This window comes from Electrona antarctica, assembly GCF_951216825.1.
Source record: "Electrona antarctica genome assembly, chromosome: 15".
NCBI lineage: Eukaryota > Metazoa > Chordata > Actinopteri > Myctophiformes > Myctophidae > Electrona > Electrona antarctica.
The window spans coordinates 16272982-16298559 of NC_136796.1; the positions used below are offsets into that span (position 1 = coordinate 16272982).

A 25578-nucleotide genomic window follows, 5' to 3' on the forward strand; every position below is an offset into this window, starting at 1 on the left:
ACCAAAAGTAAAAGTACTCATTATGCAGTATAAATATCAAATCTACAAGCTTGTAGATCGGCTATTTCCAAAAAGAATATAGGGCAGAAGTGATTAATGTATGTTTTGTAAGAAAGTATTAACTAAAGTTTTCAAGTAATTGTAGTGGAGTAACGATATTTGACTCTGAGACGTAGTGGAGTAGAAGTCAAAATTGTACAGTACTTAGTTACTTTCCACCACTGCCAGCAACAATATCGTGAAATCACCACAGATGATGATCAGTGGTAGGCAAATGTTTGAACGATCCACAGTCCACCTCTGAGACACACAGCATGTAGACAGAAATAATACTGTCCCATATAGCGAGCATTAGTGAAGACCAAAACTCAATGTATACTTTGTCATAAGACGGTGTCACACCAAAAATACCTATTGTAGATCAGTGCCGTCATACATTGAAGCATACGTTAGGCATTTGTTCTTGTCTGGATTATACAAGCATTTCATGTCCTGGATTGTGTCACAGATGGTGAAACATTGTGTGACGCTGCCAACATATGGAAATGAACTGCAACAGCATGAACACAGAAACCTAAACATAGTTTGCTGTTAATTGGTCTATATGTTTTGATTGGTGTAATTTCATTTTTCTTGAAATTGTTTTGTAAATAGGCTACATTACGCTAATATGTATGTGTATGTTAATGGGGCCCCATCTAACCGTTATGCCTAAACCTTTTAGGTATTTCTTTGTATTTTCAAAAACATTTTAAAATAGTGAAAATCTACATCGACATGTTGTGAGCTTGTATATTGGCTATTTGAACCATTTTAAAATGTTTTGTAGAGTTTTGGCCAAGTTGCCCGAACCAATATGGTGGCGACATTGACGTACAATCCAGTGCCTAATGTGGCGTCTGTGTAATATGACCATCTACAGTATGGTGTGAAATGTGGAAGTGAATGATTTAGTGAAAAGACATATTATTCAGGGTCATCACGGCAGGTATTACAGACCACTTTGCTAGTGTCTCAGTGCCAACCTGATTCCCTTGACAAGACCTTTTTTGACAAAACATTTTGAAAGTTTAAAGCTAAAGAACTAGAGCGCTGCAATCATGAAGATTCTAACGTCCAGTGGTGGACAGTAACTAAGTGCATTTACTTGAATAATGTACTTAATGTACATTTTCCGAGCACTTGTTTTGATATTTCAAATATAAACACGTTTTACTTTTTACTTTCTAGGAATACAAATTAAATGCTGTGTACCGCGTTGTGAGCTTGCACATCTGTTATTTTTTCAATTTCAATACAGCAATGGATTGATATTAAAAAAAAACTAAACTTACTTCTTAATTTGTACTTTTGAATACTTGAGTATGTACTTGAGTATACTTTGTCCACCACTGCTAACGTCAGCCTGTTCATGTATAGACTGTGTAACCCGTTAAAGCTTAGCATCAGAAGATTAAAAAAACGAAAACGTGAGTTTTGCACTGTTATATCATGAGGTATTCTGGCTTTGGCGAGATCTCACCGTATGGCAAAAAGGTTTGGTTACATACACGGCAGCACTGTTTCATCACAAATATCCACAACACTACTTTAAAGCTGAATGTTTTTGGCTTTTTTTTTTTAAAGATCTTTTGGTAAGAAAATAAATTAGGTTGAAAGTGGTTCTAGCATTTTATAAGAGGGCTACCAGGCTAACGAGGCTAACGATGACGGCTAGTTTTGAGTTTTTAGATCCACACACAGCAGAATACAATACAAGCACAGAGGTGACAGAATTCAGTATGGGTCCATGTGGGTCGTGCCTTCTTCACCTGCTGCGAGCACGCATCTTCACTAGTCACTCACTGAAATCAGCTGACCTTCCCGTAGCCCAGTGGTTTTCAACCAGTGGTCCGGGGACCACCAGTGGTCCATGAAGGGATTCCAGGTGGTCCCCAGTTAAATGATGGAGAGTTGGTAACCAAATTACTCTCAAGAGTAATTTTTGGTTCTGCTAGGCTAAATGTCATAATGGTGGTCCGTGGCTCAAATGCCAAATAAATAATGGGCCTTGATATGAAAATGGTTGAAAACCACTGCCATAGCCCAATCCCAATACACAAACTTCCATCCTCGTGTCCTCCGTTCGGCTAAACGAGTGAAGGAGGGGAGGCGAGGATGGAGGAATTGCACGTGTTTCGCTTTAATGAATTGTCCTTGTGACACTTGTCAGTGTCATTTTGAAGCGACGGCGATTACCTGTGACGTGTCACACAGCTGGATCACAGTGGTGTGGAGGAGGGGAATTTATACGTCACACCTTCCCATGAAAACACGTCATGAAGGATACACTTGAGCCAAATTCCACTACCCAAAATCTCTGCCACTCGCTCACTCCAGCATGGCGGCGTTATGGTGAAATTGGTGACCTACCAAAATATGTGACCATCTTGTGGATTTCACATAACTTACATGGAGGTCTTAAATACATGGCCTAAATACCGCTAAATGTAACCCTGCTAATAACAAACTGCAACGATTTCCATTCGGACACTGACATTATTTGATTGTCTACACACGATTGTCACATATTTCAGCAGGCCACCAATTTCACCGTAACACCACCATGCCGGAGTGACCGAGTGTGAGTGAACGAGTGGCCAAGATTTTGGGTATTGGAATTTGATTGCTTTGATGTATCCTGGCTGAGCCTTGACGAGCCTCCTCTCTCCTCGCTCTCGGCTCCCCCGGAAGTAAAGGGAACTGAATGATTTCTGGTCACGCTGGAGGACGGAGGATGCAGAAATTTGAGTATTGGAATTTGGCTCATGGGTCTGGAGAGACATTTTGTCTTGTCAGCTTTTATTGTTATCATGGTTTATTAAGCTAACCCAATTCGTTGTCATCTGAATGGACCCTCGGTTATTTGATTTCAGTTGTCTTGTCATGTCTCTGCCATGTCGCTTTAAGTGTGTGTGTGTGTGTGTGTGTGTGTGTGTGTGTGCGTGTGTGTGTGTGTGTGTGTGTGCGTGTGTTCATAGGGTTTTGTCTATGTTGCTGTGAAGGAGTACCAAAGTGCATATAATATAGGGGGGTCTGGGTTTCTACAGTGCATACAAACATGTTAGTTGAAAGGTAGAACAGAAGAGGACAAAGATACATTTTGTGTCAGGACACATCGATTCAAAACCAGCTCCCCTCCGGGTTGTGTTCAGATTGTGGAGAAAGCTTGCTCTCTCCGTTGCAAAGCATGACACATTATGTCAAAGACATCAGTAGTTGTATGTCTGTGTGTACATGTACACGCACACACATGTTTTGGTTAAGAGTGGTTGCAAGTGTGTGTGTGTTCGCTGTGTGTGTGTGTGTGTGTGTATGTTGCGTGTGCATGTGTGTGACAGCATGGGTGATTAGGCTGTCCACACTGATTGTTAAATGCATTTTCTTAGTGTGTGTGTGTGTGTGTGTGTGTGTGTGTGTGTGTGTGTGTGTGTGTGTGTGTGTGTGTGTCGTAAATATTCTTTGTACATTTCCGGGAGCGAGTGTTTGGCTTGCAGCAAAAATACACTAGAGTTGTAGCTGTGTGCATATTTGCTAGGATTTATAGTATGTGTGGGCGTTTTGATCCGGATTGGAATTGGAACATGAATTGTACTCAGCAGAGTTCTCAAAGTGGGGTCCAGGGACCCCCAAATTGGGTCATTCTAAATAGACCCTTACAGGTCAGAAACTATGAGAGTGTACACATGGAACCAAATGGACCCTTACAGGTCTGAAACTCTGAGAATGTACAAAATATGGAACCAAATGGACCCTTACAGGTCTGTAACTGAGTGTAGGCTACACATGAAACCAAATTGACCCTTACAGGTCTGAAACTCTGAGAGCGTACAAATGGAACCAAATGGAACCTTACAGGTCTGTAACTTTGAGAGCATACAAATAGACCCTTACAGGTCTGCAACTCTGAGAGCGTACAAATGGAACCAAATGGACCATTACGGTCTGTAACTCTGAGAGCATACAAATGGAACCAAATGGACCATTACGGGTCTGTAACTCTTAGAGTGTACAAATGGACCCTTACAGGTCTGCAACTCTGAGAGCGTACAAATGGAACCAAATGCACCATTACGGGTCTGCAACTCTGAGAGCGTACACATGGGGCTCCATTTGGTTCCATCTGTACGCTAGTCAGAGTTATCAGGGTCTTTGAAAAGAAAGAAAGAAAGAAGAAATATCTAACGTTTTGAGCCACTGCTACTCAGTTAGCAGGCCCTGGGTCTGCTAAAGGCATAGTGTGCAACACCTCATCCAAGAGCTGCAGCGCGCGGTGCAGGTGCACCTCCACCCAGCAGGGGGTGTGCTTGATGCTCTGCCGGGGGTAGTCAGGCCCCCAGCCCTTGACGAAACTCAGACGCAGGATGCACAGCCTCCTCAGGTCGTCCACGCCGATCCCTGCTGCGGCAGACAGACCTGTAACGGGAACAAAAAAACAGAACAAGTTTTGAGGTTCTCTCTCTCTCCCGCACGCACACACACGCATACACACACAGATACACGCACGCACGCACGCACGCACGCACACACGCACACACGCACCCCCCCCATCACACACACACACGCGTGTGCGCGAGCACACACACTCGCGTGCGCGATCCTAGTTCAGAACCTTATATTTTCATGGCAGCCAATAATTTAACTAAATTGTAACTATTAACTAACTAAGGCATCTTGAGGGTGAAGTACAACAGGTGATTTGGAAAACACTCACTGACTGCGGGTGCGATTCCGCCCACACTCCCTGGTCCGGGAATGTTGCCCGCTACGGCGGCCGCCTGGGCCGCCGCCGCTGCCTGCGCTGTGGCCGCCTGCTGCTGCATCTGTCTGTGACACTGCCGCAAGTCAAACACCTGCAGGATGAACCACACACACACACGCACGGTTCACAATGGTGGTCTTCAAAATAAGACTTCCGGCTGAAAAGACACACTGAAATTTTGAACCTTACAGATTCACTATTTTCTACACCGGCATACAGCTATGTACACATACACGTATATTAGGCCTTAAGTGTAACATGGACAGATGGGTGAATGTACATCAGGCCTTAAGTGTAACATGGACAGATGGGTGAAACGGTGAGACTCACCTTGATATAAGCTCCGGGGTAGATTTTGTGCACGGCGTCACCAGGCGCTCTGCCAGCCTCCCTGTCCAGGTAGTAGCTCTGTACGAAGACCGCGTGGTCGCTCATACAACGCATCCATACGTCTCCCTCCCCACGACACTCCAGCTGCACACCTTTACCTATATGTAACCTGCAACAAACATAGCATTCTGTACATTGAAACTATAATATACCAGTATACCCATTAACCTAGCATCTGTCAAAACAGCACGCTACATCTAAACATTCTGCACATTGAAACTATAGGATACCAGCCCAGGTAAACAATGAACCTAGCATCTGTCGAAACAGCATGCTATGAAAATCACTTGTGGTCAAGAAAAAAACTAACCTAAATAACAACATCTATCAAAAACCATTTAGTTTGTACTATCTCAGAGATGAATAAACACTGGAGTGTACAATATGTGTGTGTGTGTGTGTGTGTGTGTGTGTGTGTGTGTGTGTGTGTGTGTGTGTGTTGGGGGGGGGGGGGGTCCAGGTGATATTAAATCGTACTGAAGCCACCCAAAAAGCTGATTTAGAACCTTATAATAGAGGAACGACTGATTTAATACATCTCAAACTGGGGGTTCTTGACAAGAGGCTAAGAAAGACATTCAAAAGGCCCCTATTCCGCCAAAAGAACTTTGGTTCAAGAACTGGTTCCTTTGTAGATTCTTGGAACCTTGGTGCTTTCATGGTACCGGCATCCATGTTTTGGTTCCAGTTCCGAACCAACTTTTAGGGTTTTATTAGACGACAGACGTCATGCAAGAAAAAAACATGTTCATCTTGGAAGCGTCAATGTTAAATAGTCTTCCTAACTTATTTTCATTGTGGTCCTTGAATTCATTCCCGAATTCCCTGAACTGGTTCAATATTAGGTGGGAAAAAAAGAACAGAGCCGGTTCAACCCCGGTGGAAAAGGAGCCTCAGTGAATAAGAGAAGAGGAGGCCACGGACCTGGCTCTCTCGCTGGCGTCGGTGCGGTGCACGTTGCTCAGCTGGCCCAGACAGAAACGGTCCCCTCCGGATGGGTCCACATAGCCGTCCACCGTCACCACAGGACAGCTGGCCGGGACCTTGAACATCTCCCCCACCTGCACGTCCATCTCAAAGTAGGAGATGGAGCACCAGAACTCTGGACCTGCCAAAAGGTCAACAACAAGACAACCATCGTTCAATCTCCTCATCTTAATCCATTAGCGGTAGAGTATCACACTGCCATCTACTTTGTCTCAATTTAATTGTGACAAAGTTGCGAAAATATTTGTGAATGCAACTATACAGCACGTTCAGTGCTATGTGAAGGAGGAGTTGACTATTGGCCACTATTCCAGTATGTAACGTATTCATAGATAGTCTTTCTAACCAGGGTGGTTGGATACAGGTGGAGGGAACGAGTTGGATCCGTGGTGTTGTGACCCTGAAAAGCAACCAGAAAAGAACTATGAATTATCAACAGCACATTTCACTTCATAGGATCTTTTTCTTTTCCATAAAGCTTTTACCATATGACATTTACTGCTGAACTCAACCACGAGGCTCTCATTATTCATAACTGTAAATAGGGACAATAGTGGGTCCGCTCATAATTCCAACATCCCATTATTCCGACAATTAGGTTAGCGTGCCGTGTGAGGTCAGGGTTAGGGATAGGGTTAATTATAGTGGGGCCAACGGAACGTCAGAATAATGGGATGGAATAATGACCTGCTCAGGCGGTGAGCCCCAAAAATAATCATATTTGAACTGGACCCCCCCCCCCCCCCCACATAGGAACCACTGCTATAGTATAGCCGATGCAACACGTTGTGAGCATGTACTGTAGATCGGTTATTGTCACTTCTTTTTTTGGAATTCATGAAATTCTGGAGACAAATATATAAATAAGTAACTTGTGAACTTCCGATCCAGTATTAGGGAAACACTGGTAGGCCCTTTTCCACCAAAATAACTTTGGTTCTAGAACTGGTTCCGTTCTAGGTTGTTGGAACCTTGGTGCTGTCACGGAACCGGCGACCACTTTTGGTTCCAGTACCGAACCAACTTTTAGGGCTCTGAACCAATTAATTTTCAATGGAAACTGGTTCAATATTAGGCGGGAAAGGGGCCGTATAGTGGAGCTATACTAGTGTATATAATCGTACAGAAGAGGCTAGGATGGCATAGTGGAGGTATAATGTACATCTTCGCTGTCGGGCAGACACCAGCTATCTCCCTTTTTTTCAACATTTCTTTTGAACACCCTTGAACTCTTTACGTCTGTGTGTGGGTTTCACAAATATTGAACCAATGAAAAGTGTTTAAAAAGCTTCTGACTAAAACGAAAACTCTATGGTTTCAGAGCCATAGAGTTAAGGCTCGTACATAGTCTGGATTTTCGGTGGTTAGATGACCACCGAACTACAACATGACGTCACAAGCCGCGGTGAAGAGCAAACCACCGCCACCGACCCAGCCCTTCTCTCTGTTTTTACTCACCACCGCTCAACGTTATTTCAGCTCCGGTGGTCACCTCACCACCGGAGCAGTGGTCACCTCACCACCGAAAATCCAGACTATGAATGAGCCTTAAAACAGAGTTACGACCAGTCCAATGGCGGCAGAGTGACAATGTCCTGGACCAGAAGTTGGCAGAATGCACTGGACTCAGGCAACAGCCCAGCTTTAAGGATCTTAAATCCCTTTATTTTAGATCGTCTTTTAGTAATAGCACAACATAAACATTACAAAGACTTTAGTTGTCACTGTACAATACCATAAAACAGTTGTCATGTTGCACACATGCCTAACATTGCTGATATTTGCAATGTTAGGACAAAACATTGTATTTCAAACTGCAGCTTGCCACTGTTCAGGCTGCATGAACAGCGCTCAGTTTTCTGCCCCATCAATGTCGTAACTCTGTCTTACTGTATGGCTCTGGGTGGTTTGTCCCCCATTGATTATAATGACAAAGTCAGATGGGAAAAAAGAGATGATAATATAAGGACACATTCAAGTACCTGACCATTTATAAAGTCACTATACCGACTTTGATGAGGCCGTATTGTGTTGTTCTAAAAGTATTTTTTTTCCACTTCCTGAACAGTTAAAGGTATATTCAGTGATTTGACTTAATTCAAATATCACTTATTTTTTCTTTTTTTCTGGATAATTCTCCCTACTATAGAGTGTGCTGACCATATAAGGAGTTCCTCCCTGTCCCCAGTGAGCCCCTGGGGTCAAGAAACCCTAGTTTCAGTTTTGGTGGCGGGTGGCAAAGCCTTCATCCAATCAGGATGAGAGGGGCCTTCCTCCAATCATGATAGAGTGGGGGCGGGCCTTGGTGCACATGCTGTTGGCCTGTTGCACTTCCCCCCACTGTAGAGCGTACGTGCATGTGCACATTTTGTTACCGGGGCGGACCGGGTGGTTTTCCAAATCACCCAAATCACTGAATGCTCCTTTAAGATTTTGGACATAGCTGTTTTTGGACCGACAGCGGAAATACAGTATAATAGGTATGAAAAAGTTGTTAGGATATGATATAGTGAAGGTATATATAATGCATTTACAGTATAATAGGTGCTTACAGAAGTGGTTAGGATGGTGGAGTGGAGGTTGTTGGTGACTCCTTCCGTTCGGCTGGGATCCTACAGGAGTATAGGAGGCCGTGCTACTGCCTGACCACGTGGCTGCATGGTGAGTGACACAAACACATCATGCAGTTACAATGAGTCCAGTGTGGTGTCATGTGTAATGTACTGTACATCACAGTGTGTGTGTGTGTGTGTGTGTGTGTGTGTGTGTGTGTGTGTGTGTGTGTGTGTGTTTATCAGCGTTTATTAGATCATCTAATAGAGCCATAGAGGGTATGCGCGTGACATCATCATAATACCCGGAAGTTATGTGGGAACGCCTACTGAGTGGCAAAAAAGGACTTTCTGGCCTTGACAGCCCATACATCCAAACCGAAAAAGTCTCTGGTTGTTAAACGACGATAAACAATGTTAAAACTCACTTTGCAACTCATTTTATGCTTGTGCATACCCTCTATAAGCAAGTAGTGAGTAATGACGGTAGGATGTCGCAGGGACTTACCTCCAATCCAAACCTTGATGCTCAGTGACAAGCAGGGAGGCACTGGGCAGAGTTGTAAGTCACTGTGTGTGTGTGTGTGTGTGTGTGTGTGTGTGTGTGTGTGTGTGTGTGTGTGTGTGTGTGTGTGTGTGTGTGTGTGTGTGTGTGTTAGGTGTGTAGCAGAGCTGTGTAACTCACTGTGAAAGGCAGCCTGTTGGCTGGGTGTGAGTTTGGAGGGGGTGTAGCCGTTGTGTCCGGGGGTATGCGGGGGCGCGGGTTGAGGAGGAGGCTGGGGGGCTTGGGACTGCTGCGACTGGGACCCCTGAGGCTGCTGTGGAGCCTGCTGCTGTGAGGGTCCGTGGGTGGGGGTGGAGGGGGGCGGGGGCGTGGGTGTCATGGGGGACATCACCTGGGCCTGAGGGGAGGCGATCTGGAGGAGGCCTTCGCCCTGCATGGGGAGCATGGAGCCCCCCGGACCCCCCAAGCCTAGAGGAGAGGTCAGCAGAACACGGTTTAAAGCAGGGACCCTTCGGGGACCCTCATGGGGGTCCCCACAGTTAGGTAGCTTAATGTGCAACATTGTTTTCTCACTCAACAGTAAACAAACCAACATACAGTATAAGTGTATACAGAGTATCTGTACACTTCAAAACCGAATCAGGTTAATCAAATGGGATAGAACAAAATTAATTAACTACTTGTTCACTAATTGTAATCGAGGCCTCGTGTAATAACCGTGGGGTCATATCACCCTAGCCCTAATATTACCCTGATGACAAGGTTCTTACCAGTGGGAGAGACGGGCAGATTAGGGTAGAGGGTCACAGATGGGGGTGGTCCGTGGCCTGGTTCAGGGGGAAGCTGTAGGGAGGGTAGTACTAGAGGCTGTCCATAGTGGTCTGTAGTGGGTAACTTCAGCGGCCCCTGGTGGTCTGAAGGGTGCATGCCAGGCGGGAGGTCCATCTGGATGCCGATGCAGTCATGTATGTATTCCTCCTTGATCAGCCTGCCTGGGGGGACTGGGAGGAGTAAAAAAAAGTACTGATATGGTAACATTTTATTTTGTATTTGTATTATATGTCAATAATAAAGTTGTCACACCTAGACTCATACCAGGGTCGTTTTTTTCCAACTTAACTAAACAATGAAATGAAATTAAATGATTACTATATTTACCCAGGGTATCTGGGCTAAGCTCAAGAACTTGTTTCCAGCCAGGCCCTGCTCATAGAACACATTTCATCGTAGTGGTTCAATGCCTTGTTCAAGGGCACTTCAGCGGTGGTAATAAAATAAATAAATAAAACACACAAAGACAACAGACAAACAAGTAGACATCACATCACATCACATATGATAATCTTATTATTGTAAAACGCACCTGAGTTCTGCAGACTGAGACCCACTGGAGACAGAAGAACACAGACACAGTGACAGTTATAAACAGACAAAACCACATCATTTGTCACTGCTGCGCTGCTGATGTTGCACGTAGAACAAACTAGGGATGGGACGTTATGAAAATTACCATTATTGTGGAAAAAACTATTGTGATTAACGATAGTGCTGCACGATTCGTGCTGTGAATCTCGTTTTTTTTCTCCACAAGAACCGAGATCACGATTCTCACATGATTCACATTTTTTCCATGAAAATATTTACTGTCTTTAGTCTGTAGTTGTTGAACATTACTACATTCACAATGTGGCACCTGTAGCCAACTACTGTGGCTTTAAACAGACAACATAAAAGTGCTCGACTTAAACCTCTCTTAAAGTCTCTCTCTCTCTATCGTAGCAAAACACAAGAGTAACTAAAATTAATTGGACAGACAACTAGTGCTGCACGATTCTTGCTCAAATTTAGAAATTAGATCAAATCTAGATCGCAATCCTTTTTTCTATTAATTGTGCATCACTATTTAACAATATTATTTCGATAATCAAAATATGCTTAAAACTTAAAATGCCACTTTTGTTAGTCACTGGAACCCCCAGCATCCCTATTCTGGGCAAGGACTATTTAAAGAGGACGGGAAGCGAAGACCGTACGGTGGACTCCATGTTGCTCCCTGGAAGGAAAGAAACATGCACAATGGGCTATATGCAGCCAATACTTCCGCGTTCAGCTTCCTTGGTCTCAACTGCGCATGTTTCTTGCCTTCCAGGGAGCAACATGGAGTCCACCGTACGGTCTTCGCTTCTCGTCCTCTTTAAATAGTCCTTGGTTGAGACCAGGAAGTTGTACTGTACATGACAAATCATAGATATGGCACAAATGGCCCAGCAGATGGCGTGATGCCACTGAAAGGAGAGATGCTTGTACATACTGTATCATGTCACGTCATTGCATTTTACCTTTTATATTAACGTTTTAACAGCGGTGGATAAGTAAGTCCCAGCATGGATCATCACACAGACAGTAATGTTGGTCGGACGTGACATGATATGTACAATCATCTCTCCTTTCAGTGGCATCACGCCAACTGCTGGGCCATTTGTGCCACATCTATGATTTGTGCATGTACAACTTCTTGGTCTCAACTGCGCATGTTTCTTTCCTTCCAGGGAGCAACATGGAATCCACCGTACGGTCTTCGCTCCCCGTCCTCTTTAAATAGTCCTTGATTCTGGGGGGAACGTTCGCCAAAAATGGCCAATCTACAAGCTTACAACGTGGGATTTGTGTAGAGTGAAGAGTGTACCACATGCGCTCTTGTCAGTTTTATCAAGTATAGAGGGGTTTAAGTGGTACTGAATATGCAGCACAACAAAAGCGAATTCATCCTAGTGTATGACAATTTCACAATAAATTTAAATCTCTGTGATATGATTATTGCAAGCGTTCTTTTTTTAATCACGAAAAACGATAATAGCGATTATCCCTAATGAGAACAGACTCACCGATGCCGGGCGACACCACTCTCTCATAGTGATACGGGTTCACACACACGTTGTCGTACTTGAGGTCGAAGGCGTACTGGCAGAACTTCACGTGCTTGAGCTCGTTCTTGTGTAGGTCGGGCCAGCGCCACAGCCGTGCATAAATAACATGAGGGAACCCTTTCCTCCCCGCCACCTGCGGAAAAAACAAAAACAAAAAAACATTAAGACCTGGGGAAACTCTGCATCAGTACCGAAACCAAGATTGTTTTTTTGTTTTTCTGTTTGTTTGTTTGTTTAGTTTGTGCCAGGGAAACAAATTAGAAAATACATTATTGTTTTAAAAGTCTGTCAGCTATTCATCACACTATATTATAATGAGCATGAAATGAATCATATATCCATCCATCCATCTTCAACCGCTTATCCGTAGTCGTGTCGCAGGGGCAATAGCTCCGCCAGAGAGCTCCAGATTTCCCTCAACATTTCCCTCTCCAGAGTAACAATAGTAACTTCATTCTGAGGGATCCCGGAGGCGTTCCCGGACCATTTTGAAGATAAGATCCCTCCATCTAATCCTTGGTCTGCCTGGGGGTCTGCTTCCAGTGGGACGTGCATTGATCATATAGATTTATGAAACAACAGATGAACGTGGGCCAACTTACTTGTTTTAGTTAGCAATACACTGATGGCAGACAACAAGACGAGTATTGGCCAATAACGATGTACGACTGATAAAAGGGTGTATTCCTGACAAACATTTCCGGTCAGACAGCCACTCTGTGACATAGCGTAGATGCATGGGACAGATGTGTCAACCTGGGGACCACTGTTGTGTTGGGTGGGGGGATATGGGCGTGGTGTGGGGGGAAAAGCTTGAAATGAAATTAATATTGACTGTTAAGGGCTTCATTTAATTTGTTAATTTTAGGTGAATTAAATCAAACCCTTAACAGTCATTATTTAACTAACATAATTATGCTAGTGGTCCAGAGCTAAAAAAAAAAGATTGAGAACCACTAATCTATTACTTTCCCATAGTTGCCCTTATACTGTTCTCTTAATCTTCCATATTAAACTCATGTCTGATTCATTGCAACTAATGTATGAGTGAGCAGACACATGCATGATTAATTGATTATATGGGCACATTTCCTAATAATCGTGACTCAACCAGTCAATCCGGTACCCTTGAAATTCTAACTCCCTTTTCTGTAGAAGTTCTTGACATCCGACATCCCAGTAACTGACAGCATTGATGTGTCATCACCCGACGTCCAGTTTCCCCACCAGCCTCCACAGTCACTTTGATTGGCAGTTATGGTCATACCTGCCAAGTTACCTGACCATTTCTCCTGCACGACTCCTCTGCCCGCAATTCTCCTGCTTTTCACCCTTTTTGCGTGGTCAACCTGGTCAAAGGTCAAAGGCTTCTTAATGGATCCTATGTTAGTAAATATGTAGATACACACTCCACAAATCCACCAGAATACTGGAAAATACAAATTTTACCCCCAGACCCTGCTGCTTGGGGGCGTCATCAGTGTCACCCCTGCACCCCCCCCTTTTATCTGACGTTCTGAGGTCAGGTATGAGTTGTGCTGAACGCTCACCTCAAAACCCCAGATTTACGAGTGTGGCGGCTCGTGCTGGCGAAGGTCGACGACATGGGAAATTCTGCAAATAGACCCCTGGCCAGTCTTTAGGGATCAATATTAGTGGTAGCTCAGTCGGTAGAGCTCTCACCTACGGACCACAAGGTCATGGGTTAGATCCTGGGCATCGCCAACTCAGCGTACAATGGGTAGCACGGCTTGGGTGCGGCAAGCCGTGCAGTAAGAACTGGGAGCTGATGTTCTCCTGAACTACTTACTTACAATTACAGGGTAGAAAATAGGGTAGAAAATATGGTAGAAAACATTCTACCCTATAATGTTTTCAGATACATATTTTAGCGTGATGATTAAGTTGAAACCGAGTAATACACTCTCTGGATGTTATCTTGAATGGGAATAAAAACGGAGGATTTCTGTAATCAGTAGCAGCTGTGTTTGCCTGTTTGGACGGATGCGGAGATATGGGGAATTAAACGGGTGAGCTTCATTTTTATTGGCTTTTATCGATGTGGGCCTCGACACGTCATCACGCAGCACGTTTTCGTTTTCAGGAAGTAATAAAAAATATATTTGTATGGACTTTTGATATAAAAACACACAAAAATGAGAATGTTCCCATTTTTTTGGCATCCATTGTTAGGTATGCCCATATGATGACCACGGAGATGGTCTAAAAGTGTTTCATTTCACTACACCTTTAAGTAGAAAAAAGCCTTTATGTTAATTTAGTGCAGACTTGTCCTTTAACCCCTCTTGGCAGCCATTTCTCTTGTAAATAGCGTGTTCCTTCCACGCGCTACGTCCTACCGGGGAAACTCCCCCCTGTCAGATGATAAGAAGCGGCCTGCTCACTCCTCATGCATTGAAGGAAGCATGAGCTCAGTTCGAGGCTCTCCACAGGTTGGCAGAGGGAGAATAGTGCCCAGGATTACAGTTTAGGCAATTGGCACCGGGTGAAGAAAATGGGTTACAAAAATCGTGGGATAAAAAAAATATATAGAGAGAGAGCTAGCACTGTTACTGAACAAACACTCTCTATAGCAATGAGTACTGTCACAATACAGAGCTAGTTAATGGCTATTTAACAAGACAACTGCTAGAAACATAGATTGAAAGATAGGAGGGTGAGCAGAATGACCCCTGACCCTGTGTGTCCACAAGGTGACAGAAAGTGACAGCAGATGTCCTCTGTCAATCAGACCACAGTCTCCAAACAGTCCTTAGCCAATGAAAACACACCCACCCCCTTCCTGTGGCGCAGACACAACAATGATCACACGCACAGTCGCACACACGAGGCTCTCTCTCTCTCTCTCTCTCTCTCTCTCTCTCTCTCTCTCTCTCTCTCTCTCTCATACAAATTAAATTAAATGCAATTTAAATGTACAAATATGTATGCATCATAATACATCTGCTATGGTATAATAAAATTAACTTATGTTGTAGGCTACAAAATATCATTAACAATGTGGTCGCCTAGGAGTCAGGACTCCAAAATTAGGCAATTGGCACCGGGTGAAAAATAGGTTACAAAGTTGTGGGATAAACATTATAAAAGCAGAGAGAGAGATGAAGCAGGGACACACACATTTCTCTAAAATAGCAGATTTATAATCTTCTATTTTCGGCTAATGTTGGCCTCAGAATAGGAATGATAGGGTTCAAGTTTGATTGATTGATTCATTTGATATTGATTGATTTTATTTGGTGACATAAAAAGAGCACAGAACATTTTCCAACATACTGTACAGTCAATGCATCACTGAATATGAAAACAAGAAAGCCAACTTGCTGAATGTATGACCCTGTACTTGCTTACAAATAAGTTGTAATGTAGATTAGTGAAAGCGTCTCCTTTCCCCCTTTTCCCTTCAGAGCTGCCCAGATGTTCGTCTTTTTTGTTTTTTCTTGTTTGTTCGTTTTTTGTTTTTGCTCCAAAGAAAAAGAAAAATGTTGTAACTTTGGTCACCATTGAGAACATGGGAAATATATCTTTATATATATATGATTGTAATGTAATGTACTTCTCATGATGTAGTTGTTCATTATGCTTGTACACAAGGACCAAAATAAAAACATAATTTCAAAAAAAAGAAAACAAGAAAGCCTTTCAGCTTATGTCCATTGCGGTGCTCTAAAGTGGTAAAGGAAAGATCCTGCTGTCACACAAAGATTTGGAGGACACACCACATGCAATAACTCTGTGGATCCCCTAGGGGTCCCAGACCCCCCTATTGAAGACCAATACATCTAGTGTAGTGCAACATTTTAACTAGGGATGTATCGATGAGACATTTTGGCCGATATCGACATCCGATATAATTAATTGCTGTTATGGCCGATAACTGATATAACCAATGTCGATATGATCTCATTCTTTATTCAAAAATTATAATAATTTTGTCCATTCTGAAAAAAGGCTTATAAACACTGAATTTGAAAAAAGCAATGCCTCTTTATTCCAAAACTAGGAATGCACCGTTATTTAAATGTTATATCCCAACATAAATAGCTTGAATGTAGTATTTTTATTTTAAAATGTTACAACTTGTTGACTCTTTTGAAAGCTTCCCCAGAAAACACTGATAGAATTTGCAGCCTTCATCTCCACAAAAGGCTTTATCAGGCTTTTTTATTTATTTTTCAGCATAATTATTATAAAATAAAATATCTGCTAAAACTGATATCATTTATTTTGATTTTGATTCGATACCGATATTGCATTTTAAGATTTAAAAAAAAATCAGATTAATACAATTTCGGATGTACATGCTTATATGCCTGTCCGCTAACATGTGACATCCCTATTTCCTTCAAGTCATAATCAAAAACATATTATTTCTGTTTTCAAAACTAGCGGAAATATCTTCTCTACATAGTTCCTTGGTGTGACTCGTTCTGAGCTTGCAGATAAACTACTTTTGAAATTCGTTGCACGAGATGTACGTATCTAGTATATGTGCGTGTGCGTGTGTGTGTGTGTGTGTGTGTGTGTGTGTGTGTGTGTGTGTGTGTGTGTGCGCGCGTGTCTCAGCATTTATCAGATGTAAGAAGTTGGGAACCCCAGGGGTCCTTGAGGGAGTTCCAGGGGGTCCCCAGCTAAATGATAGTTTGTAACCAAATGGACCCTTATGGGTCTATAACTGTGAGTGTACAAAACGGGTTCAGAATCTCTGCTAGAGCCGTACAAATCTTTTCAAATGGGGGTCTGCGGGCTAATTAGTGTCAATTTGGGGGTCCTTGACATGAAAAAGTTTGGGAACGACTGGTCTAGACAGCAGACACGCCCTCCAAGTGGTCGCATCTCCTCGAGCATTTTGGGGTGTGTGCCTGCCTGCGTGCGTACATGTGAACGAAGTGTTCACACACACACACACACACACACACACACACACACACACACACACACACACACACACACACACACACACACACACACACACACACACACACACACACACACACACACACACACACACACACACACGCACTGCAGGCAATCTGCATGTCTTCACTGTCGGGTGGAAACCTCATATTTCCAAAACCGTTCCTTTCTTATCGATATTTCTTATTCATATAAAAATAAATCATATAAATAGTGACAATAGCAGATCTACAAGGTTGCAACGTGTCACATCGCGATGCGTTGCGACCTTGTAGATCTGCTATTTTCACCACTTTTGTGCAACGCTTGTTCGACGACGTAGGGCATTGGAAATAACGGAAATGTATAAAAGAAGTTGAAACATGGAGATAGGAGGTTTCTGCCCGACAGTGAGGATATTTCCATGGATTTCATCAGCTCTCGCCCCCATTCATTCTTACCTGCTTCCAGGGCAGCCTGACAAAAATGCTGCTGCAAACCTGCCTCAACAACTGCTGCACTGCACAACACTCAGTTTGGGCATTTTGATATTTACATATTACTGTAGCAATATTGTTATTTATGCATGTCAGTGCCTGTCGATTTGGGGAAGGGGACCACAGTGGACATAAATCTAGTGTGTTTTTATCATTGATTGTCTTTTGGTTGTATGCAAGCAATTAAATAAATCAAAGTCAAATTTAATCAAAATGACTACTTTCCTCAGTAACTAGAGGTGAAACTTATTATATTTTTTCCTTAAATAGTATTACAGTAATTAATCAGTTATTAAAAGTAAGCTTGAGTTACTCAGTTACAATGAACTAAGTAGATTAGACCAGTGACACTCAACCTTTTCACTTTTCAGACCTTGATTTTTGATACATTAGCATTAATGGTATTTTTCTTGTATATATATATTTTGTATAGGTATTAAAAAGGTTTTAAAAGTTAAAAGTCCTTAAATTGTCATCTGGGGACCACACCAAAGTCATGTGGGGACCAACACACTGGTGGGTTATCGACAACCAAACCTGTGATCATGTATTGTAGAGCCTACTTGTCTAGTAGTGTACTTTGACAGTGTATCTTGTATTATTGGAAAGCAATACTGCACTTTATGCACAAGTTACTTTAGTTACAAATCTGTATTGCCCTACAAAAACACTGCTAAACCATATAGATGCACTTATAAATATTGAACCAATGAATAGTATTAATAAGAACTTGTGACTAATTAATAACTATCCATTGGAACAACATTTTTTTTACGCTTTTGTTTTTTGTCAGGTCACAGTGACCTTTGAACGCCTACATGATATCAGTTCATTGCGTACAGAATGTCATGAAATTCACTCAAAGTGTTCCTGGAGTATCACCTTCACAAGACCTGTCCATCCGTACGTCAGACTGACTGACTGTCCACAGGCGGAGAAATAAAATAATATAGCCTACAATACAATCTTAGTGATTATGTAATTGATTACTTTTTCGAACAAATCAAATACAGGATTAGGCATCAACAAATCAATTAGCCACTTAAGCATAAACTGACTTTTGGTTTGGTTTTGTCAGGACTCAAAAGTGCTTTTTAATACTTTTTAAAACTCATTGGTTCAATATATTTTTTAACAAACACACAGACGTAAAGGGTGCTCAATAGCGTTGATTTATGAAACAAAAGGTGCAAAATTGAGTTAGCTGGTTTCTGCCCGACAATGTGTGTGTGCGTGCGTGCGTGCGTGTGTGTGTATATATAGTGTGTGCGTCACTGACCTGCAGCCGTCCGTCCAGGGTCCTCTGGATGGTGACACACTTGCTGGGGTGGACGCCGTTGGTGGTGATGGCCGTGATGAGCGAGTCCAGCTCGTCTTTCTTCTCCTTCAGCTTCTTCACCAGGCTCTCGATGGCCCGCTTGGCGAAGCCCTCGTTCTCGCCGCCCTGCCGGTGGCACATGAGGCTGTGCACGATGCTGAGGCACGCATCGCTGCTGCTCGGAGGGTTCACTGACATTATGCTGCATGCGGCCGGGGGGACAGGTGACACAAATCGTTGCCATTAGGTAGAAAAACCTCTTATATCCAATATCCATATTTTAACTTTTTTGTGTTTTTTTCACACAAAGGCACCTAAAATTGCAGAATGTTATGTAAAGTCCCCACACAGCTCTTCTCCACAGTGTTTACATTATTTTAATAATAATAATAAGAAGAAGAAGAAGAAGAAGAAGAAGAAGAAGAAGAAGAAGAAGAAGAAGAAGAAGAAGAAGAAGAAGAAGAAGAAGAAGAAGAAGAAGTAAATAACAGATCCACAAGCTCGAAATGCAGTGCGAAGCGACACGTTTTGAGCTTGTAGATCTGCTATTTTTGCTATGTTTTTTTTAAATATTTTTTATATATTTTTTTATTACTCAACAGTTTTGGACATATTACATCCACAAGACAGAGACAAAATTAGACATTTGATCTTATTTTCGCTTGATTCAAATAGGGCTGCAACTATCTATCGATTTAGTTTTTCGATGAATCCAGAAGTGGTCATGCCAAAATTGCTGATCGACAAATTCACAACACGACGCAATAAGCTTGTAGATCGTGAGCTTGTACATATTTGCACATAGATTTGTAGATCAACTTTGGGGGAAAGAAAGAGAGCAAATACAAGTAGTAGCAAATAGCAATACAATAATAATAATTATAATAGTTTAAGATAATATAATAATATATAATACAGTATAACAATGTTCGATAAGATATAGTGGTATAGTATAGGAATGTTAAAGGACCACTTCACCACTTTTCAACCTATCTTCATATAATAGGTCCTCACTAATAATCGTGATAAAATGGCACTATTTCTTTCTATTCAGTCTGTGTCTCATAGGAGGGCTGTGGGCAGTTCAGAGACCCGTCCACCAGTGACATCACACCCACTTCACACGGGTGTGTTTTTTTATTTCTTGTCCACCTTTGGAGTTACATCATGGCAAGTTAACTATACAACTCAATCCTTTACCAAAGTGGTCTTGCCCTTTAACGTTTCGCATTGCGACACATTGTATAATCTGCTATTTTTGCGACTTGTAATTACAATTACAATTTAGGCATTTATCACTTATCATACGCTCTTAATCCAGAGCAATTTACAGTAAGCAAGAACAACACATGGTAATGCATAGATAATATACAATATTATTGTAATACATAGAAATAATCATCAAGGATCATAAGTAAGCTAAGTAAGAACATAACAGTAGAATATCTCTACAATTAAACTATAATGAATTATAGTATATAGAATCACTATAGCCTCCGGTAGGCCAGTAAGGAGAGTTACAATAGTCAAATTTTGATGAATCTGGATAAGGAGTATGACAAAGTAGGTCATTAATACATGAGAATAAAACCACATTGAAATATGTAAATACAAGGTGAAGAGAAATACAACAGTGAAGATATGTGACCAGGGTCTGAATCTCAACCCAGTCTTGTCTGTCTGCCCTCTGTCTGTCCTTTTGTTTCCTGTCTCTCTACACTGACCTACCTGAAATAAAACATGTAAGGATAAAAAAGTGTCCTTGAGCAGGACACTGAACACCTAACTGCTCCTGACAAGGTTGTGTGTGTGTGTGTGTGTGTGTGTGTGTGTGTGTGTGTGTGTGTGTGTGTGTGTGTGTGTGTGTGTGTGTGCGTGCGTGCGTGCGTGCGTGCGTGCGTGCGTGCGTGCGTGCGTGCGTGCGTGCGTGCATGCGTGCGTGCGTGCCTGTGTGTGAGAATATATTCTGTAAAGCAGTGGTTCTCAACCATTTTCATGTCAAGGACAAGGCCCCAAATTGACACATATTAGACCAGTAGTTCTCAACCTGTAGGTCGGGACTCCCACATGATCCCCACATGATCTTGGGGGAGGGGGGTCCCCATGCAGATGCCAGCAAAGTGCCAATGTAATGACTTTTTTAATACCTTAAAAAGAAAAGAAATTAAAAAAGTCCATTACTACATTAAAAAAATAATATTAATCAACAAACTACTATAAAAACTGGTCAAAACCTGAGCTTGTAGATCAGCTATTTTCACAATATTATCTGTGGAACTGAATCAAACAAAATGTAATGCCTCAACTCCTCAATTCCTCAATTCCAAGTGCTTATCAGGGTGAGGGGTTCAAATATGATTATTCTATTTCCAACTGCCAAATATTGTTTTCCTATTATTATCATGATTATCATATTGACAAGATATAACTCTAAAAAGGTGCGGGAATATGTTCTTGTTAAAATAAGTGTTATAATAAATCTATATCGTGATTGTAATCATTGCTACAGTGTTTGTTCACAAACAGGTTAACAGGTTAGCTTCATAATGGAGATGCTGGGAAACCGCAGATTACAGCTCCACACCAGTAACGGCCAAAGCAGTAGGGTGCGGAAGCTCAAGAACAGCGTCCCGCAGGGCTCAGTGCTGGCCTGGCACCGATGCTATTCAACATCTATATCCAAGACCTACCCGCAACAACATCAAGGAAGTATGGCTACGCAGACGACCTGGCCATCAGCAAGTCATGCTGGGAAGCAGTAAAGGAGGGCCTCTCTGAGGAAACCTGAAGGACTGACGCCTCAAGCTCAATGTTGAGAAGACCGTAGCAACAATATTCCACCTCTACAGCAACGCCCAAAATCAACATCATGGTTGAAGATGCAGTCAAATATGCAGTTGAAGATACAGTCCTCTCCGACATATCTTGGGGTGAAGCTTGACAGAACACTCCTTTGAACAACACCTGGACAGTGTCAAGGGAAAGACCACCGCTCGTGACGCTGATTGATATGGCGTCTAGCCGGTAGCCTACTATGTGGGGATCTTACACAACAAAGACACTGCGCATCTCCACCGAGGCTCTGGTGTTCCCCACCGCTGAGTACTGTGCCCCAGTCTGGAGCCGTAGCCCTCATGTCAAGGAGATGGATTCCGCCCTCAACACCGGCCTATGGGCTGTCTCCGGATGTCTACGAGCCACTCTAACAAACCAACTCTCTGTCCTTGCTGGAATCACTCCAGCAGAGGTCAGAAGGTAAGCACAGACAGATGAGTCGGAAGGCACAGATGAGTGAATCCCACCTCCTCCACATGGTCCTCACGGAGAGACCACAGCGCACGCGTCCCCTTTGCCACACAGGCCCAGGAACTGCTCCGCACAACACCAGCTGACGCCTCCAAGGCTTCCTGGGTGGATGGAGGGACCAGTGGAAGGCATCAGAACCATCCAGGCTTCACCAATACATTGCAGACCCCACAGATGTTCCTGGCCAGCACCTCCCCCGTAAGGACGAGTGAGCAACCCTCAATCGCCTGCGGACAGGTATGGGACGTTTTCGTGCAGCATTGCAAAAGTGGGGTCTCACAGGCAGTGCCCACTGCGAATGTGGGGATTCATTACAGACTGTGCAACACGTGATTACCAGCTGCCCCAAATACCGGCCACCGTGATCGTGGCTTAATTGACCTAGAGTAGACAATGACACACTGGACTGGCTTGCTGCTACGGAGCTGAAGGACATACATTTTCAGGTCGGGATAAGAATTTAATCGAATATGGACTCAGGAGAAAGAACACATGCAAGTACAATTGGGAATGATTAAATAAATACATTTGCGGAGAAACTTAGAACTGGAACACTATAAAAATGAAGCTGATAGATTGGTACTCTCTCCCCTCTCTCTCCCACCTGTAAACAGCAGAGTCTATAGCAATGATAACTAGCACCATAACGTTTTGAACAAAATAAATATCACGCTACGTTTAATTCTGATAACTTTCAATAGTCACAGTGAAACCAACGTTAAAAGTCTCATGAACGATCATGAGACTTTTAACGTGCAGCAAACACTATCCGACACATTTATTAATTAACCACTTGAACTCTGACGTTCTGTAAACAGTGGAGCCCAAACACTGTGGCTCCACTGTGAGAGAGAGAGAGAGAGAGAGAGAGAGAGAGAGAGAGAGAGAGAGAGATAGAGAGAGAGAGAGATAGAGAGAGAGAGAGAGAGAGAGAGAGAGATAGAGAGAGAGATAGAGAGAGAGAGAGATAGAGAGAGAGAGAGAGAGATAGAGAGAGAGAGAGAGAGAGAGAGAGAGAGATATCTCCGCTTCCGTAACACTGGCGCTGAAAGACACATGGTGTATGGATAATATGACTCTGATAATTAATTATGAATAGGCAAGATATGTAGGCTACCTGAGGTAATGCCAGCTAGCCTACCAGCTATAGTGTTAGCTAGCTATCATAATCGTCTCAAAACAAAACCACCACTGCTTCTGAGGGTGAGTGAGACTTGCATCCCAGATGTCTGGGATGCAAAGCTTGACCAAGTGTACCTGATAAAGTATAAGCTGCCCGTTGAGAGAGTGAGCTGTGTATTGCGGACTCTGCCATCCACTGCAGTTAGAACGAGTTTTAAAACAACATATTTATGGCCATATTTGGTTATATTAGTTATTGTGCTTGGCAGCCTATAGTCGGCTACTAATCTAAGAGTCCGGCTCCTTGTGGCTTGCGTAATTTTGCCAGGTGCTTGAAAAGCGCCTGGACTACATTTGCTACTTCTCTAGCGACCGTAAAGACGACCTTAGTAGACTGTGACACATTTTCATGATTGGCTGCCTCTAGGCTGCCTCTAAGCCAATGGGAAGACTTACCCATAAAACCCATTCTCTGAACGGCGCAACGTGAGACCGTATTTGCTGCATACTCAAAACGCTGCAACGAGAAGCCATGATCTGAAGCAGAGGCTGCGGCACACAAACTGATTATACTGCAGATGTTCATAAATGAGAGCTTTCTGCACCTTGCAGTTATGACTGCGTCATTCTTGTTTCCTACCTGGTGTTGAGCTGGTCAGTCAACAGGTGTCCCGACACGTTGTTAGCTTCATGGTGACCAAGCTCTGAGTCAGACCCTGCATGGAGAGGAGAGCACATCCAACACTGCAGTGTTCATTTCGAATGAAAAAAAACGAATAAAGACTATGACAAAAAAAATGTCCGTCGACTGAAATGTTAGGGAGGGACGAGTGGAGATGAGATCCAGAAAAGACAAGTCATTTTATGCTTGGTTGCGCTCAGGTGGTGGTGTTGCACTCTGAAAATAGCGGATCTACAAGCTCACAACGCTTCGCAGTAAATTGTCAAGCATGTTTTTTTTTTCTTCATAAATTGTATTCATTTATAATACATTATACAACGAATCACCATGAAGAGTCTATAGAGTCTTTTAAGAGGCTAATCAACTAAATTGATTAGTCCAATTAAGCACTTAACTAACCACCATGAAGCTTTATCACATCATGATCAGTGTCATGCAAAAATAGCAAGATTTAGATCTATTTTAGATTTTCTTTTAATATATTTTTTCACCTATAGACCACCGACATAGGCTAATCACAGAAATAGATGCCAGGTTGAAAGTGTTTAACTGTTACAGAACACAGTATGCTACTCGATTAATCACTTCTTTTTAATTTCACAATCGACTCAATAAGTTAGTTTGATTAAGTGTCAAAAGACAAGGTCAAAAATCGATCATTTTCTTCCTATAACCTTTGATGATGTAGACGACAACAACGAACAACACTGTGAAAGTCAAAGCTGATCCACTAACATTCAACCATCCATTCAGTTCTCCTGGCTGCCACTGACTGCATATATGGTCATCACGCGTCACCAAATCTATGCTCGTCTCTAAACATTCTCAACAAATCCAGACAGGGAATTATATATATAAAAAATTAAAAAACAACAACAAAAACGACACACAAAAACGGCACACAGCTCTAACAACAACGTTGTAAGAGCTTTATGATTATGATCACGTCAACATTCCAACTATCCACATTTCGGATGTGTTCTTATTAGTTGTTCGATATGAATTGTGACATTAAAAAAATTCTGATACTTCAGGTGTCTCGTGGGAGCGCGGGGGGGGGGGGGGGGGGGGGGTAGCAGATCTACAAGCCCAGCACAGCGCTATTGGTAGGCTATTTTTTCGGGGCCATGCACGATGACTGTGAGGTGAATGGCTGGGAAAATGTAATGAAAACATGACGAGGCAGCAGCAGCAGAGAGCAGACATCATGCAAGCATGAAGCATGATCCCAGTAAACTGTCTGTCTGTCTGTCTGTCTGGTGACTTCCTCCCTCTCTCCCTCTCTCTCTCTCTCTCCCTCTCTCTCTCTCGCTCTCTCCACGGTGTATTTAGTATGGGTTTAAAAGAGACGCCGGGCGGTCGCGGCGGGTAGCGAGGCTACAACAAGCGGATAGAATAGACGAGATCATCGGTATACAATATATGTCTATATTTCTCTGTAGTAGTTAGTTAGGTATTTGCGGTATACTCACACATCAGAGGCTGCTGAGGTAGAGGATCAGTCCGGGTCCTGGTGGTATGAGGACGGCTCTTCGGGGTGTGTGTGTGTTTTTTTTTTTTGGGGGGGGGGGTGT

General features: G+C 42.9%; 1 protein-coding gene across 1 annotated transcript; it reads right to left on the bottom strand.

Annotated features, from left to right (window-relative positions):
- Window positions 1-758: 758 nt before the first annotated feature.
- Window positions 759-25578, bottom strand: smad10a (SMAD family member 10a). Its single transcript, XM_079523321.1, has 13 exons — window positions 25477-25578; window positions 23963-24038; window positions 18856-19096; window positions 12121-12295; window positions 10599-10622; window positions 10006-10236; window positions 9416-9703; window positions 8731-8832; window positions 6525-6578; window positions 6116-6299; window positions 5132-5300; window positions 4754-4892; window positions 759-4455 (listed from the first exon to the last, which is right to left on the bottom strand). Exons 1-13 carry the CDS (start codon window positions 25478-25480, stop codon window positions 4244-4246), a joined length of 1899 nt encoding a protein of 632 aa, XP_079379447.1. The 5' UTR covers window positions 25481-25578; the 3' UTR covers window positions 759-4243.